The 19,380-nt window shown below is 36.3% G+C and overlaps 2 protein-coding genes across 2 annotated transcripts; both read left to right on the forward strand.

Moving 5' to 3' along the window:
* Positions 1 to 8,973: 8,973 nt before the first annotated feature.
* On the forward strand, positions 8,974 to 13,238 carry LOC127639148 (uncharacterized). The gene is made up of 4 exons (XM_052121021.1): positions 8,974 to 9,087; positions 10,034 to 10,765; positions 10,887 to 10,919; positions 11,731 to 13,238. The coding sequence occupies exons 1-4, from the start codon at positions 9,072 to 9,074 to the stop codon at positions 11,778 to 11,780; spliced, it is 831 nt and encodes a 276-aa protein (XP_051976981.1). The 5' UTR covers positions 8,974 to 9,071; the 3' UTR covers positions 11,781 to 13,238.
* Positions 13,239 to 15,734: 2,496 nt separating this feature from the next.
* Positions 15,735 to 18,897, forward strand: apex1 (APEX nuclease (multifunctional DNA repair enzyme) 1). The gene is given in 7 exon segments (XM_052121095.1): positions 15,735 to 16,017; positions 16,797 to 16,916; positions 16,998 to 17,161; positions 17,377 to 17,569; positions 17,984 to 18,118; positions 18,121 to 18,221; positions 18,223 to 18,897. Coding segments are annotated over 7 exon segments (996 nt in total). The 5' UTR covers positions 15,735 to 16,010; the 3' UTR covers positions 18,499 to 18,897.
* The last annotated feature ends 483 nt before the right edge of the window (positions 18,898 to 19,380 follow it).

The raw sequence follows: 19,380 nt of genomic DNA on the forward strand, positions 1-19,380 counted from the left end.
AGTGAGGATGTCTTCAAAAATAATTCCATAAATAGTTTTTATTTATCAATTAACATCATACAAAGTCCAGAAACATATAAATGTCGATATATGATGTGGCCAACTTTGCTTTTAAAACCACCTCAATTCTCATAGGTACACCTGGCCACAGTTTTTCTTGGTTGTTGGCAGATAGGATGTTCCACGATTCTTGGAGAATTCGGCACAGTTCTTCTATCTATTTCAGGCTGTCCCAACTAGCTTCTGTCTCTTTATGTAACTTCAGACTGACTTGATGTTCAGTGGGGGGCACTGTGGGGGCAATGCCATCTGTTGCAGGGCTCCCTGTTCCTCTATTCTAATCTATTCTATTTGCAAACGTAATGTTTGGTAGTCTTAAATGTATTTTTCCTATTGACACACTAAAGCTGATGATATATAACCATCTTAAGACAAATGTTTTTGTGAAACATCTTGCAGATCTGGCTGATGAATCTGACAATTTTACTTTAGTTGCTCATTCATTTGCACTGTTGAGGGATTCTGTAGAAATTCGGATAAGTGGATAAACTTTTCATTTTTCTCTATTTGTTTGTAGATTAAATAAGAAAAAATATTGTGTTTAATTTTGTTATTGAAAACATGGTATCTGTTTCCACATTTCTCCACCAGCACTTGCAGTGCTTCTCCATCACGTTCAATGTACTGCTCTATGCTGACTTCACCAAGCCTGTATAAATATGTGAACAACACAACAGTGCAGCTCCATGCTTTCCCTCTCAGAGCATGCAGATGATCCTTAGCTATTGTCAAGTACCTTAACGAAAATGAGGAGCTGGCATTACCAGAAGAAGGGAGCAGACCCCACTAGCTGACCCAGAAACCCAAAAGTCCTTGAGAAGTTCCCTACTGAACTGTTGCCTGTTGTGTCCACAACTTAAAAGTTTTTTCATTTAATGTACTAGTAACTTTCATGGGTTTTTGGCTGTCAGTTTCTAGTCTCTCATTACCCAAAAATGCACCTGGCAGAAGAGGTCTTGTCAGAGTTTTTACCGCCCAGGAAAAGGACTCGTAGGGATGCAGCTGTAACTGTTCTATTAAAAGGAAGCACGAAAATTGTTGCAATTGTACAAAAACATGTGTATGATATCATTTGAATAAAAAATCCTGTCAAATCAACCAAAGTTCTCAGACTTCCCTGTCTGGGATTTTTGGTTTAGTTAATACTTTTTCTGAAGAAAGATAAACAAATAATGATGAAATCAAAAATTTTAAATGCATGTATCAATGAGTAACCCATAATTTTGTAGAGGGGGGTAAAAATAAAAGAAATGTAATTGTGATTTTGGAGCAATACTGCAGGGCAATAAAATAACCATAGAAAGGTGGCAGCATGATTATTGATTTTTACATAGAGATAAGTATATCTATTGCTAATATCAGTTAACTTCAGCACCCTTTGTTGCATTATATGCCAATACTGCGAGTCCAAAAATGGGAAAATATATTCTTTGTTTTCCAAAGTTGTAGTGACTATAACTCAAGAACTATTAAAGATATCTTAATATCCTTTTAGATTCTGGTTCAGAACAAACTTTTCTTTTCGTATCTTTAAGGGCATATATGGTTAAATCGCAGAGATAATGGGCTCTTAAAGTTGTCCATCTGGAAATTATTAAATTTCACCAATTTTCAATGTTCAAAAAACAAATGTGAGTCACATGCTATGAAGCTAGTTTTTCTTGTCCAACAAAACAAAGGTCTGGAATACAAATAATGTGGAAACTAGAAATGTACCATTAATTTACAGCGTAAAAACATGATTTTTGAAATTTGAAATAAAAATAAACAAAGTGACACATGTGGCTTTTCAGTTAGAGCAATACTTATACTGTATGTACATTTTGGATTTCAGAAATGAGCATCTACAGAGCTCTGGAATGCATCATTAAGGGTCTAAGCACCAAAGGTGCTGAAACCCAATAGTGATTTTCTTATGCTTTTTCTGCCCTAAATGTGTCTGGGTGACGGAGAAATGTAAGCGCATCGTAGTTCTAGCAGGAAGACTAGCAGCTGTACATCATCACACCATTAGCTGGGTAATTCCAAGCCAATTGCATGTAAGCCAGTGCATTATAAGTCTGCTCACAATCTATCACATTGCTGTTTCAGTGTGCTAACACGGCAACCTCCACCACCCCACCACCACCAGTTGAGCCCCGTCTTGCACGGAGGTAGGCTCCTCGGAGGTGAACGTGTGCTGAAGGAAGGAAAGGGAAAGTACAAAATGTTTTATGTTGGTTTGACAAAGCCTTGTCCGAAAGTCTTAAAAAGTTTAATAAGAAAATACAAAAGCAAGAAAGTGAGGCCTTGTGTGGGTTTGTTTATATTCACATTTTTGGATGAAATCGGAATCTTTTTTGAATAGTCATTAAAGTCTTTCTAGCAAGTCAGTCCACTGTCAGCGATATTTGGAATGCTCTCTCAAGTCATGCAGGTGCAGCTCCCATCTAATTGAATGGGGGAACACAGAAATCTCAAAAAAGGTTGGTCAAGATAACGATCAAAGAACATATTTCAAATCAGTAATACAATTTGATAATATTGGAATAATAAATTGTGCTTCTTTACCCCAGATTCTATTAAAACACCCAATTGTATAGCTAATGCGCATGTGCATTAAGATGACTGACAGGTGATGTCTGTATCTAAAAGATGATTGGTTCTTTTACCTGTATGCTGGGACTTCCTTTCTACATCCATTGACAGTTGGTCACTAGAGCTTCTTGGTTGGACATTCCAGTTTCTCCCATTCATTTAAATAGTAGTGGCCCATCTCTACAACATAGTCTCTGATAGCCGTTGCCCATTTGAACATTCCGTCAATGTAAGTCTATAGGATTTTTGAAAGTCCATTGTGTGAAAACCATCATTTCAATCAATTAGAAAAGTCAAAGCAACCCGATTCAGAACATAATAAAATATAATAAATATAACACTTTACAATAAAGTTCTATAAAGTTACATTAGGAAATGCATTAGATATCATGAACTAACAATGAAGGTACAATTTTTTACAGCATTTGTTAGGAATAATTGGCAATGGACTGTTGAATTATTGAAAAAATAATGCCTTATACCACAGTTACCTCACCTTAAGACATCGTTCAGGGTTTTCTCTCAAGACATTTTCAGTTTTTCATCCCTAAAACGCTCTTGTGAGTGGAACTACTTCCTTCCGCCATGGATTCATTGTCTGTCTTTGATACAGACCAAGCCTTCGTTGCTAGTTAAAAAATGACACTTTAGAACTATAGCAACTGAGAATAGCTATGTAATATAGCAATATAACCCTGATTAATTTCTCTGTTTGACAAGTTAAACAGCTCCACATTATCTTTCGCCAGACTCATATAGTTCAGAAAACATATGGAGAAAAGGATCAAGTTAAACAAGCCAATATGGCGGCTGAAGAAAGAAAATACTTTGCTGAACTTTCTATGGACTCAGCAGAACCACTTGCAACGCCACTTCTGTGTACTCCGTCCAAAAGTCCTCCGGGAAAAAAAGGAAAATTAAACACTCCTTGAGGCTATTGCTGCACTCACATTACTGGCATGTTTCAACAAGTTGAGACCATAGAAATTATCATGGAAAAAATGGCCACATCTATCACTGCTCTTTCTACAACTTTAAGCAAGTTGTTACTAGAGATCACATCCCAAAAAGTAAAGATAGAGAATCTTGAAAAAAATTATATTTTCTCCAAAGTATTATTCTTAATTGTTCTATTGTTCAGTTCAGTTATGCAATGACTGAATATAAGTTTGCTAAGTTAAAATGTATTTCTTTATTTGATGTATTCGTGACACCACTTAAAGAAAAGCTGTTTTTCTTTTCAGCAGACACACAAAAGCTCAAAGTGACTCATTCTTGTGACTCTGATTCAAATTTTCAGAAAAACCCAATGGGGAGATGATGTTGTTTTCAGTCATTGTTTAAATCACTCAGCAGGAGTCGATATTTTCTTTAAAAAATGTAAAGGTGATGTGCTGGAATCTATTTGCTCAGAAAATGGGAGATGGATAATAATGGTTCTCAGATTGCACAACTCTACATTAATTACTTGCAATATATGTGGAATGTACATAATAATATTTAGAAATGTTTAAGAAAATATGTGTAATATTATCAGATCAAAAAAAGTAATAGAAAGAAGGGTATATAATTATGGGTGGTGACTTTAATGATTAAATTGACCTTTTTCCACCAAAAGTTTCAGTTCAGGACTCTCAGACATATTTATTTTATAACCGATAATTTACAAATTATAGATTTATGGAGGTACTTAAACACCAATTACTATGATTACACTTGGAACAAAAACTCTCTTTCTTTGAAATCAAGAATAGATTATTGGTTGATTCCTCATGATTTAGTTCAGTTTGTATCTGAAACAAAAATGACCTGTGCCCCTCTATCAGATCACAAAATGATTTCGATTTCTTTTAATGGGAATATGGCTAAGGGTAAAAACTTTTGTGGATACTGGAAATTAAATAATGACAAGTGGAACAGGTTAAACTTATAGCAAATATTTTTGAAGATGAACACTTAAGTTATGTACAACAGTTGGAGCTGTTTAAATTTAAAGTCAGGGAAATGCCATCAAGAAGACGTAAAGTTTTAAAGAAAAATTAACTTAGAAGGATTAAAGAGATAACAGGGGAATTAAATAGTTAAATCAAGGAAAACTCACTGTCAGAGGAAGAAAAGTCTAAAGTACACAAACTTAGTTTAAAAACAGATCAATTGTACACAGAATTTTCCAAAGGAGCTTTTGTGAGGTCAAGGGCCAAATGGCTGGAGGAAGGGGAGAGAAACAGTAATTATTTTTTTCTCTGGATAGGAGAAATTATACAAGAATTTCTACCTCTACTTTAAAAATAAATCCTTTCAGATATATAATCTTTTGTTCATTATTTTTATGAAAAACTTTACACTTCATGCTTTGACAGTGAAAAATATTTTTATTTTTTTGCAAACATGTTGTTCCAGTTTCAAAAGATTATAGAGATTTATGTGTGGATGACATCTCCAAAACTGAGATTTCTAAAGCCCCGCTGGAATGGAGGGGTTAACAGAAGAATGTTATTGTATGTTTTGGGAGATGATTGAAAACACTCTATATGGCATGTATAAAGAATGTTTAGAAAATAAAGAATGAGTACAACCATGAAACAAGGCATTATTAGTTTAATTTTAAAACTGGATAAAGACCATTTACCAATTACTTGGAGACCAATTACTTTATTCAATGTTGACTATAAGATTTTAGCCTTAGTTTACACAAACAGACTGAAAAGAGATTTATGTAATATAATCAGTGAAACAAACTGGTTTTGTGGCTAAATGTCATATTAGTTGTAATTTTAGACTTGTACTGGACATTTCTCTCCTTACCAGCTCAAGTGTGTCTCGTGCTGAGAAGCCACACCACCAGCCTGTCACCCGTCGCCCTTGAAATTCAGCTTTTCTTTTCAGACATGTGGTCCGCTCATGGAGGACAAACTGCTCTTGGTTTAAGATAGCATTCTCCACAAAGCTCTTTCCAAAATTTCGGTCCCCAAGAAGGATGATCCTCAAATCGATCGAATGATGCATATCTCCTTGAATAAGGGACAGATCTGACATACTTTCATGATTTTAGCCTATGAAGCTTGTTATGACATCACAATGGATATTATTCAATAAAACGGTATCGGTTTTGATAAATTGATGTATGTGATGTGATGACATCAAATGATTAATACTCAAAGGCTCAAAAAAACCTGAATATAATACAGTGACCTGTTTTGTGTGTGGTCAGGCTTTTTAGTGTGGTACAAATGTGGCCTTAAATGCACACCGTAAAAGATCAAATATTAACTTTGGATTTACTATATAGACATATATTTTAAAGAACTCGTTCATGTATACTTAGTTGAGGTAGACTCAACATATATCTTTAGGTAATTATAAATCAAATTCTTTGGTTCTGAGAATTTCTTTAAAGGCCATAATGTGTTCTGCAGGTGTTTTTGTTTAAGTGATCAAATTATCAGTGGGTCAGGAGATTAAACAACCCTATTTTTTGTATTTATTCACAGAGCATTATTGCAATTTTCCCTCCAGTGGAAGCGGACAGCTCTGAGTGTAATGCATACTTACTGTTAGGTGTCTTTTGGAACAATGTGTTAACCCATTCCACGGGTCCAAAGTAACAGTCCACTGTAATCCACTGTGATAAACCATTCCCTAAAGTGACACTCCCTCAATAATACAAGTACTACTTGTCAATAAATAGAACAGAATCATAAACTTCTGTGGTTATGATAAGTTTCTGTTTACTCAGAACTCTCACCAAGATTTTTCTTGGAACCCAGAAGGGGTAAAACCACATTCAGTAAAACAAGACTGACATACACTGATCAAAGAGCTCCTTGCGCAACCATCATGCCAAAACATTCTTTGTATAACCTGAATAAATAAAGTACGACTTAATTAAAGATAATCACAATATTCCTTAGTGCGATGCTGGACTTCCAGAACCAAACATGAGCATTTTTCAATTATATCAATGACTTGATGTAGAAAGCAAATATATATATTTTTTATTTTAAACTAATTCAATAAACTTTCAGAGTAAAGAACCAAAATATTGACAGTGCAATATCAGCCCGAAACAGAGGAGGTAAGCATATTATTTTAATTAATTATTAATAATTGTATAAATATATATTTTTTTAGCATTAGACCTAAATACTACTTAAATTATTCATTTCTTTGTTAGGCTAGAAAACAACGAAAGGCAAAGTTAGAGTAACACAAACTATATAGCTATAAGTAGCTGTGATGCGTCACCAGAGTGAATAATGAACCTTTTTGGTACTTTATATACTTGCAAGCTGTTTATTTTAGTGTCAATTTAATGTTAATTTCTGTTATCTAATCAAAACATTATAGAGAGTGTTACTTCAGATTATGTTAATTCAAGTTTCATCATGTTGGAAGCTGATGAATATGTTAAAATCATCAGCAGTGAAAGAACAGATGAATAGTTCTTTAAGCCCGTCAGACTTGAGGAAGCATTTGTAATGAACAACCCCTTTTCCACCCTATTCACCCCATTCCACTCACCAGCTACAATGCTTACAACCATTGCGCTGGTCAGTATGTGAAAAAAGCTCGGAGGATCATCAGAGACTCCAGCCACCCGAGTCATGGTCTGTTCTCACTGCTACCATCAGGCAGGCGGTATCGCAGCATCAGGACCCGCACCAGCCGACTACATGATAGCTTCTTCCCCCAAGCAGTCAGACTGTTGAACACTTGATCTATCAGGATCAATAATTAGCACTGCACTTTATTCATCTATAATCTCACACTGGACTGTCAACATATTCTCCTCAATACAACTACTTATATATATATTTCATATACTCTTACTTATTGTATATTGTGTATTCTATATTGTGTGTATTGTCTACTGTACATAATTATTGTGTTGTGTAAGTATGTGTACATTTGATATGTAAATTGTGTTGTGTAAGTATGTTGTTTATTGTAATTGGTATATGTCTCGTCACTGTCATGACTGCTATGTTGCTCGGAACTGCACACAAGAATTTCACCTACTGTTGCACTTGTGTACATGTAGTGTGACAATAAAGTGATTTGATTTGATTTGATTTGAATATGTGAACATTCATGAATATTGAAAACAAACGGTTGAAAATTAAGCTTCAAATGGAAGCCAATAAAGCAATCAAAAAATCCATATGCATATGTTAGAAAACAGAATCTTAAGTAACCAATGCAAATAAGTTAGAAATGATGCATCGCGATACAAATGCTAACTTATCCGATGCACACTTTTTAAAATCAATGCATCGCATCATTAACTTTTATGCTGATGCACCAATGGGAATCGGTGAATCTTACCATTCCTAATATATACAGTTATGTACATTTCATTGTCCCTCGAGAACTCGATGAGTAATTAGTCCTCAAGTAGGATAGACAAAATGATCAAAATGCCCATCCCTAGTTGACATTACATCCTCATGTCTAGTTGTAAAATTGGCTATAACTTTACACAGGGGGATCATGGCCCCTAACCACATCCTCCACAGTAAATGCATAGAGTTAATATGCGTTATTAATTGTTAATAAGCGTACAACATCTTATATGTTGAAATTAGAACTTTCCTGACCCCTGACTTAAATTTAAAAAAATATATATATTTAAATTTGATATTTATTTTTATATTTTCGATTATTTGTCTCCTTTATCTTATTTATGTTTATTTTGGTTGGTTTATATGTATTTTGTTTTTTCTTCCTTCACCTGTAATTGTCTTTATGACTCCTATGGTGGGTCCTTTAGGCTACCCACCTATAGGCACATTTTCCAAATTATAATAATGTTAAATTAGTGATCTGGAACGTTTTCACCGTGACACCATCTGACCATCTTACGAGACAAATCGTATTACATAATTGATTTGATACAGGATGCATAATTTTATCTTTAAATGCGGGATCATCCCGCATTTTACTGGATGGGTGGCAACCCTACTTCTGGCTATATTATTTTTTTAAAGTGATTATATTTACATTTAAAAATTGGCCTCCATTTACTTCCATTGTAAGAGCCTCTCTGTAACCTCGATTTTGTGTTTTTTAAAGAAAACGAGAGGCAAGTCAAAATTAAATTATGTGGTAATCAACATTATTCCACAAATACTGTCGGTTGAGTTTAACTGATATTGAACCTGGAATATTCATTTAATTACACACAACTTTCCATAGCCTAATATTTTTAGTTTGCCGACAAAATAATGTAATAAAAATGATATCCACCCAAACAGATTTCAAATATAGTCACATGTCTTTCCCGCTCTTCTTCTCGCCGGAAGTTGTCGCGCCCCGTTTCCCCCTTGTGACAGCCACTTCCGTATGATCGAATTAAGCAAAACGCCGCTACGCAACACACACGTATTCACTGTAAAGTCCAAACAGCGTATAAAACCTGGGATTATCATACCGAAATGCATATCAAAACAGGTAATGGGCTTCTTTTGAGTGTATATCGCTTGCTTTATAACCAGTTACCGGTTGTTTGTCGTTCAATAATGGAAGTATTTTGAAATGTGAAGTTGTGTGCTTAAGCGGGATGAAACGGTCTTATGAAACTTTTGCTCTTGGACGTTTCAGGATCTTTTTGCGGCATGTCAAATCCAAACACGACGTTGATATTCTTTAATGGATCTGAAACAACGAGCTAAAGGTGTTAAATGTGAGGTGGTGATCTTGGTTTGGTCTCTTGAGCGGTTGTTATGGGCGCTAAACGTCCAAACACAAGCGGCCTGCTGTTAGATTTAGCCGTCCAAACGCTCTTAAACAATATACTTTTTATCATGGAAGTGTTCTTTTTGTTTATATTTTTCGTTAAAATAGTGAATTAGAATATAGTTGTTTGTGGTACTTGTATTATGTGCGTGTTTAAGTGTTGTTTGCAGACTGGGCTGGGTATTGTAGTAAGCGACATTAAACCAAAAAGTAAAAAAATCCGATATCAATATTGGGGTATTTATATACATGTTTTTGGAAGGGAAACATTTACAGAAATAGCTAAATTTGTCCCATTAGGTCTCTCTGCGGCTGCAGATGGGAATGAGGCGCCTACTAGAAATTTCCAGTTAAATCTTGCCGTGGCTGAATGACTCGAGCAGCATTGGTTTGCATGGGGCATTTCTACGCATTCCTCCCATGCACTGTTTTTAATATTAGGTCTATTTTTAGGTAGTTATTATGATTCTTGGAAGAAAAATGGTTTGCTTACAAAGGAGAGTTTAAATGACTGATTGCTTGAGGATACACAGACCTAATAAAATTAAGCAATACAAAAAACTGGTCTAAATTGTTGTTGTTTTTTTTGTTTGTTTTTTTACGGATTGCATTCATTTGAGACATTTGATAACTGATTCTAATTGCATCTGATTTCTTTCAGGTACATGGGAGTCAAGCAATGGTGTGTGTGAGTCCGACCCCTTGTGTGATCCGGCCGTCCTAGTGTCACCCTCTAAACCCGAACCACAGATCCGAAACCGTCGCCTCTCCCCCGGCTCTGGCAGCTGCGGTGGGGGAGGAGGGGGCTGTTCATCCAGGATGGAGAAACCATCTCGTCAAGCCTCGCCGATCAACTCGGAAGGTTTTCTTAACGGGCCAGGCCACATTTACACCCCCAATCGGGACAGAGAGCGGCGTGGCCCAAATAAAGGAAGAAGCTTTCGGAGAGATGGGCTGAGGCCATCCAGAACCGGTCAGAATCAGACACAAAAGGAAAGATGGGTAGAAAACAGCGTGTCTTTGCTCAAACCTCCTCCTGCTTTTCCAGTGAAAGACAGCCCTGCCAAGCTGCAGCCGGCTGTCAGCTATGCTTCCAAGGTTAAGGCAGGGGGAGGTTCTGTTGGGGCAGCCGAGGAGCCCCCGGGTATCGGGGTCTTGCTTCAGAACCAGTGGGGTCTCAGCTTTATCAGCGATGGCCCAGTGGCAGATGTGCCACAGGCAATTCTGGAGAATAGTCCAATTGTCCACCCGGTCGCTGGAGACGTTACTGAAAAACCAGCCGAGTCCTCTTCAGAGTATCTGCCCATTCAGTTTCCAAGAGGCTCTGAGAGGTCAGAGGAACTGCTGCTCAGCTGCCGCCACCTGGAGGAAGCATTGGAGTATCACACACGCGGTAAGATGATATCTGATGTTGTGGTCATGCAAGACATTGTGTCATTGGGGGTTTGTTTTGGCTATATAAACCATGATGATCTATGCTTTCTGACCTGACTCTGGTTGTTTTTGTTCTGCAGAATGGAAGGCAATATTATGGGGTCAAAAACAAGGTATATTTTTCAAAATGTCTTCGTATGTTAGAAGGGTCATAACATCTTTTTGATACTTATTATATAAGAGTTTGATGTACTGTGGAAAAAAACATACTGTAAAATTTAGAAGTTCGGTGATTAGAGCATTTCTTGAACTTAGCTGGAAAAAGACTCATTCTCAACTTCCACAAGAGAACCATTCAATCTAAAGGGTCTAAAAAATAATTTTGACTCGTCCAGTGTTTATTAAATAACCTGTTACAGGAAGAGACTTACAATGGAAGTGAATGGGGCCAGTTCATAAATGCTTAAATACACACTTTCAAATGTATAGCTACAAGATGTAAACATTATAATTGTAAACATTATTTTAATGTGTTAAAATTACTTACTGACCTTATCTATGTAAAGTTATTTCATATACCGAGAATACATGGTTTAGTTGTTATGGCATTGAAGTTGTAATATTAGATATAACTACACAGATGAGGTTAGTAAGTGAATTTATCACAATCAAATTATATTAACACACACATAGTTTAGATCTTGTGTATTTTAACGTATATGGACTGGCCCCATTTACTTCCATTTTTAGTGCATTACTGTAACCGCAATTTTTGTGGCAATCGTCATTATGCCACAAATGCTGAGCTTAACTTGGAATATTCCTTTTAAGATAAGGTTTTAAGTTGTTTGGTGTTACACACTTTACTAAAAGGTTTGGATTAAGTGAGGGATAAAAAAGTATGATATGGCCCCTAACAAAATCTGTCTTGAGTAGAAAATTATATATTTTATGACAGTCACTAACAGATTCTCTGTTTTTCAGATCCTGCAAGGGTTGTTTGGTACAATGACACCCTGGAGTCACCAGCTTAGCGCACACTAACACAGCTCAACAAACACACACATACTTGCATACATACACATCACACTCAGGTTATCTTCCCCACAATGTTTATACTGAGACACTTTCCCCCTGAAGATAGATGTCTTGGACTTGTCGGTTGCCTTACAACAGAGTCTGCCTCATGCGCAGAGTCCCTCTGCATACCTCTGTCATTTTAATGGTGGAGAATTGTCTCTTTTAAGAAAAAAAGCTTTTCATGCTGCAATTTTATTTCAATGAACTACAATTTTACTGTTAAGAAATCAGTTTTATTCCTCCCTTGTTCCTGCTTGTGTGCGAATGGTTAAATTGAGCACTTTCTGACCTGTAGCCGAACACGTCATGCCTCTCTCTAAGGACTCAGCTCATTTTTAGAACCAAATGCAGAATGTCTTTTCATCAGTCTTCCTTTCCTGAATAATCCCTTTCTTCCCACATAAATTGTTCTCATGAAGTTTACAGAGGTGCAGCTGGCACATTATGGCAGCACCTTCAAATGTCTATTGGTCTTAATGCTGTTTTTCACCTAAATTGAATGTCGGTCATAAGTCCTAATAGGAATCCGTTGCTGTGTATGACCTAACAAATGTTTTTTTTTTTTTTTAGAAATACAAATAATTTACACTGGAAGATGTTCAGAGATTTAATCAAACAGTGTTGCATAATAAAAAAAAATAAACGTTGTAAAATTATTTGTATTGTTTTTTGATGTGTGCTCTAGCATAGGGGTTTTCAAACTGGGGTGTAGTGACCCCTTGGGAACCACCAGGTGGTGCTAGGGGGTCTGCGGAAAATAAAAATAAATAAACAATTTTGACACTATTCTTATGTTCTGCTTTATAATGAGTAAATAAATTTCAGTTAAATTAAAAAACAATTCTTCAGGTTTGTACATCTAATATTACTCGACACAGGGTAGAAAAAAAGATGTGCTCTCAATATAATTACTAAGTAATATTTTATTTATTTCAAAATAACTGCAAATTGTTTAATTTTGTATACTACACATTGTTTTAATATAATGCTTACTATTTTTCTCACACAGTATAAAAGGGAATACATATCTAAAATATTAAGCTGCCTAATCATCATGTTTGAGTTCCTTGGCATCAAGAAGTTTGAAAACCCCTGATCTAGCACATATTGGTTTAATGTTAATGAATAATGTTCAACTTGATTTATCACCTGTGCTATATTACAGGGCTACCATTTTATCATTTTTAACATATTTCAGACACAATGTGGCCAGCTATTTGTTTATTTTTGCTCTGCCTATTAAAATGAAACCAAAAGAAGCCAAAGCTGACTCAAGCATTGGATTTCTATGTAGCAAGCATGAAATGCTGCATGTCTAATTAAACTGGTGGACTGGATCTAACTGTTGAAAAAAAAAAAAAGATGTTTTATTGAATAAAGGGATCAATACCTTCTTATAAACAGGGGAAGTGGACTGCATCTCTACAACACTAACATGTTATTCAGTGCAACTGAAATCCATTAATAATCAGTTCAAAATGACTGCAGACAAACATCAGTCTCGCCATGTGACCTCCACTTCATCTGTTCTGTATCTGAAACTGATAATTTCACAGACAGGTCTTATCTGGGGGTTTGTATTTAATCATAAAATGCAATGGAAATCAGTGGGCTCGTGGTGATTAAAAGTGATTGTGAAATTGTTTACCTTTGTGTAATCCAGGAATCTGGTAGCTCTGTGACATGACCCAAGCAAAACATTTCCCAACTGGTCTGTGCAATCATTGCACCATTTTCTATACAAAACCTGCACAGATTCACAATCATTGACACTGACACAATGTGTAGAGGAAATAGTCTTCAACACAAGCCATCATCAGATTAGCAGTGATGTCTAGAAGAGCACAAATGCTCCATGAGTACATTCTGTGGTGTGCCTGAACAATAACTACCATTTTCAAATGTCCAGATCCTCTCACCTCTCATCTGTGGCAAAGAGTCGAGCACCTCTCTCTTTACACATGATTCCCATCATCTGAACTTTATTGCCAAGTTTGCTTACACATACAAGGAATTGGTCTTGGTGAAAGAAGATTCCAGTGCACGAATAATACAACAAGACAGAGATGATAATAAAAAATAATATATATACATATGAATCTAAATACAAATCTGTTATACACAGAAGCTAGGAAATGTATGGCAGAAGAGGTAGGTCATATGTATAAATGTAAATGGACTAAACAGTGTATTGCACATCATTATTGCTCAATGGGGCAGTTTTAACTGTTCATGAGATGGATAGCCTGAGGGGGGAAAAAAAACTGTAACTGTGCCTGACGGTTCTGGTGCTCTGTAGTGCTGTCCAGCAGTCAACAGTTCAAAAAGGTAGTGGGCTGGGTGAGTGGGGTCCAGAGTGATTTTTCTAGCCCTTTCTGGAAGTGTACAGTTCTTGAGGAGAGTACAGGGGGGCAACCAGCAATCCTCTCATCAGTCCGAACTGTCCTTTGTAGTCTTCTAATGTCTGATTTCATAGCTGAACCAAACCAGACAGTTATAGAAGTGCGGAGACAGACTCATTAACTGCTGAGTAGAACTGTATCAGCAGCACCTGATGCCAATGTAGAAATTCAAAAGTCATCCATGATTCCTTTAAACCATTAGATGAAGTGTCTAATAACAGTTACTGGGATTAAGCCAGTAGATTTCAGCTAGTTATGTAACATGGTAATATATATATATATATATATATATATATATATATATATATATATATATATATATATATATATATATATATATATATATATCAAAATGAGACAAAGAACTGTAAACAGATGTCATATGTCTTCAATGGATGTGTTACAGAATGTGAATTTATCATAAATAGATTGGATGTATCTATTGATTCATTTACTGGAAAGTATCTATGAATAGTTTTGAAATTAATATCATCAAGTGATGGCTAAATGTAGAAAACTGCTCTGTCAGTAATAGAAATGTGATATGGGCTGCTGATCAAAAGACTTGTTTATACCAAGCAGAATGTCGAGATCATCACAGCTGGGGATATTATTAATAATAACTATATTAATAAGATTTATTTTATCTTATTTAAACGATTATGTTATGTTAACAGTTCACACTTGCCACTCTTGCACACTCATTGGTTAAAGGACCATAACAAAAGTTAAAATGGCATTAAAATGCCTGGACAAAATGATGGCTATGATACGTAAAATTTACTTTTATAGACAAAAAAATATGTATTAATAGTTAATTTAACCTATTTTTATAATTAAATGAGAAAGTGATGCATATGGTTTAGATAATATATTTTTGGAAGAGTCATTTTAGTCAGGCAGTGACTCAGGCACCCCTCCTGGGGCACCACGCGCTGATGCACTCTGCAAACGGCACACTGCAGAAAGAAAGCTGTTGCTTTGTATCCGTACAGAGAAGCTCGTACATAGTCTTACACAGATGTGTGTATTACAAATGAAAGATTAAAGTGCTCGGTAAGAGAGAGCTATTTAACTACATTTAGAAGGCAAATTGATATTTAATGAATTTCCGTTTGGTCGTTGTAAACACACCCATTTTAAAAACTGAGCTCGCGACCAATTAGTTCCTATCGTCTCATTCATTCAGGCCGTGCTTATGCTACTTGCAGGCTGTATAGTCAGGTATCTAATATATGTGCGTGCGGTGCATTTGCTGCATACTGCAATCACATGCATTTAGATAGTGTTGTCATGGTACCAAAAGTTCAGTAGTCGGTACCACTGATCTATATATATATATATATTAGACGCTACAGATAACAGTGACATTTAACGGTTCTCTATACCAATTTCAGTACCACAGCACAAATATGCTAATACCAGTTTAGTTATTTTAATAATTAAGTTTAATTTAATTTCATTATAAAATGGTCTAATCAATCAATTCTAATCAATAACAAGTGAAAATCTAACTTTTCAACTTTTCAGCTTGTGATATTTTGAATTATTATTATTACTACTACAGCGAATATTACATTTTACTATACAGTTGTAATATATTTTTATTAAATTATTTCAATTTCAGGCATCTTGCATTTTATTATGAATCGTGCTTTTATTATGACGTGTGATGCCGGAAGCGTCATTTTCCAGATAAACAGTTCTCCACACGATCCAGTGTGACCATTGAAGACTTTTAAATCACGGCTGATTGTTTACACTGGCTTTTGAGTCTGACAAATGAAATGTAGGACACAGTTTTAAAGTGTTTCTATTAGATTACTGGTGTTTGTGTATGTGGTAATTTTAACATTTTATGTTTGAATTTTTATTACTGTGAATCACTTTGGTCAACTCTTATATAGTCTAAATGCTATATGAATAAAGCTGAGATTAAAGTGCAAATGCTGTGATTTAATTGTATAAATATATAGCTTACATGTGCTGCGTGGATCACAGTAGATTAGTGCTCTGCTGTGTCATCTGATACATCTTGTGAATGATTTTCAATGTCTGTGGAGTTTCCACTGATTGAGCTGTCAGATTTATTTAAAGTACACTGCTTGTCCACAGTAAGATTGCAGCCTTTAGTGGTTTAATAATCACACTTGGACATATCACAATTTTTAATTTGATTAATTGTGCATTTCGGTGTACAAGGAGTAACAGAGCACACGATCAAAAAAGCGTGTGTCAGTCATAATGACTGGTGCCAGATAGAGTCAGTGCTCTGTACCACAGAAACACTGTTACCATTACCATCCATCCATCCATCCATCCATCGTCAACCGCTTATCCTGTGTACAGGGTCGCGGGGGGCTAGAGCCTATCCCAGCTAACATTGGGCGAAAGGCGGGGGACACCCTGGACAGGTCGCCAGTCCATCGCTTTTTTTATTTTAGTATCGACTTAGTACCGAAGTTTGATCACTTGTTTGTGAGGGTAACAAGTCTGTATGGCCTTTGTTGTGAGATGGTTGCATTACTACACATTTACACATGCCATTGCACTTGTCCTCTCTTGTAGGTATACGTGTGTTTGCTGTCAGTTTCCAACGTTTGTGTGGTCTTAGAACAACTGTAAACATGCCCAAAAGATCCAAGAAGAATGAGGAATCTGTGGACGGAGAGACTGACAATGGAACTGGTACAGTGTTTTCATAATATGGAAGAAAAATTGGCAGGTTTACAGATTGCATCAGAGAACATATTGTACCTTTTCTCACAGCACCTACAAAGAAAGGGAAAAAGGGGAAAGAACCGGAGGCCCCAATTCTGTATGAAGATTCCCCAGATAAGATGACCAGTAATGATGGCCGTGCGGCCAACATGAAGATCACCTCCTGGAATGTGGATGGCCTGCGTGCATGGGTGAAAAAGAATGGCCTTGATGTAAGAGATCAGATGATTTGTGCCTAATTGGCATTGCATGCTGCAAAAGTTCGCAAAATCCTCCCATTGATTCTGTTTGCAATGAATTGTATGATCCTTTCCTAAGCAGTCAAACCAGTCTGTGTGTGTTTTAGTAAGTCCATGGCAATCAGATTCTTAGAAGAGGTATGGTATGAGCATTTTCCACCATTTTCTCTTTGTTTGTCTGCTTGCAGTGGGTCCGTCAGGAGAATCCAGATGTGCTGTGTCTGCAGGAAACGAAGTGTGCTGAGAAAGCCCTGCCAGCTGAGATCAAGGATATGGCCAAGTATCCACACAAGTACTGGGCTACATCAAAGGACAAGGAGGGTTACAGCGGGGTGGCGATGCTGTGCAAGACTGAACCTCTCAATGTCACCTATGGTATTGGTAAGGATGGCTTAGTCTTTTTTTTTTTAAACATTGTGTATTTTAGTGTATATGGACTGCCTTAACTTGTATTGAACCTGGAATATTTCTTTAAAAAGCACATAGACTTGCATTGAAGGAGGGACCTGAGACTAGGGCCCAGAATATCATAGAAACTTGGGGGTGGGCTCTGGACTTAATGTAAGCAACCATCCAGAACACTATCAACTGCATAAAAATGAGCTAGAAAAACACTCTGGACACATTTGCAATGACATAGCAACACTTTGGCATTGTGGCAGCAAGTTTTTATGGGCTAGCACCACTCACATTTTATTTAGAAAGTGACAAATCTAGTTAATATAAAATGTAATCTAATCTTTTGCACTATATCCATACATTTACAAGACTATATCATCTTCTCCCTCAATATAGATAAGGAGGAACATGATAAAGAGGGTCGGGTCATCACTGCAGAGTTTCCATCTTTCTTTCTGGTCACAGCTTATGTGCCCAATGCCAGTCGGGGTTTGGTAAGGCTTGATTATCGCAAGACCTGGGACGTAGATTTCGGGCCTACCTGAGCAGTTTGGACCAGCGCAAGCCCCTGGTGCTGTGCGGTGATCTGAATGTGGCCCACCAAGAGATTGATCTTAAAAACCCCAAGGGTAACACGCAAGAATGCCGGCTTCACCCCTGAGGAACGAGAGGGCTTCACCCAGCTTCTCACGGCTGGGTTTAACGATAGTTTCCGGGAGCTGTATCCGGAACAAGCCAATGCCTACACCTTCTGGACCTACATGATGAACTCTCGGGCCAAGAACGTGGGCTGGCGTTTGGACTACTTTGTGCTGTCGTCCGCCCTGCTGCCGGGCCTGTGTGACAGCAAGATTCGAAACACTGCCATGGGGAGTGACCATTGCCCCATCACCCTGTATCTGGCTGTGTAGATCAGGTTGCATACATTATATCAGGGTTCACATGCACCCAAACTGTCCCTGTGTCACAGTTTGAGTTCTAGCCCTAGATTAGCATTTCCTTTCTGAAACAGTGGTCCAGAATGGATGCTCCGATTATAGCTAAATGATTTTGAAGCTTGTAAAGTACTTTCTCATGCAAGATACAAGACACATTTGAGACACATTGGTTTGCATCAAGTTATATAGTTCTTTGGATTTTGTCTTTGTCTTTTTAACTTTTGACATTTACAAAACGTCCCACTTATTACAAGTTAGTGGTAGTTCATGTTTTAAGCATGAAACAAGATTTTCAAAAGACTACTTTAAATTATTATTTATTTTTTTCTGCTTTCTGTCTGTCTGTGAACATTTGTAAGGTTTTGAAATAAAGTGTACTTTATATAAAAAATTAATCCATCAGCTCTATTTCTTTTTTTGACACACCTAATAAAAATACTATAATCTAAGCAAACTATGTAATTGTGTATGGAAAGTTCTGTAGTGAATATACAATTCTCTAGTTACGCTCTGCTCTGAAATACTTTATAAAATACAATAATGATTTTTAAAAATCCTTAGCCAATAATTAGAATGTCTGGAAAAGTCATATATATATACGATATATATATATATATATATATATATATATATATATATATATATATATATATATATATATATATATATCATGAAATTATTTGGAAAATATTGTGTGAATCCTATTTAATGGAGTTGTGATATATAATTGTACTGTTTTAACAATTAAGCAATAATAAAGATATTATGGAGGGTTGTTTAAAAAACGACAACAAAAAAAAGGCTATTTTGGGGATTTTATTAAAATCTGAAGAGAACAAAAAAAAGTGTATCATT

This window comes from Xyrauchen texanus, chromosome 47 (genome assembly GCF_025860055.1).
Source record: "Xyrauchen texanus isolate HMW12.3.18 chromosome 47, RBS_HiC_50CHRs, whole genome shotgun sequence".
Taxonomy (NCBI): Eukaryota; Metazoa; Chordata; class Actinopteri; order Cypriniformes; family Catostomidae; genus Xyrauchen; species Xyrauchen texanus.

Bases quoted from the DNA above. Each gene is read 5' to 3' on its own strand.
- LOC127639148 (XM_052121021.1), top strand. The intron at 10,766-10,886 runs GTAAGATGATAT...TTTGTTCTGCAG, and splicing joins ATTGGAGTATCACACACGCG to AATGGAAGGCAATATTATGG. The intron at 10,920-11,730 runs GTATATTTTTCA...TCTGTTTTTCAG, and splicing joins ATTATGGGGTCAAAAACAAG to ATCCTGCAAGGGTTGTTTGG.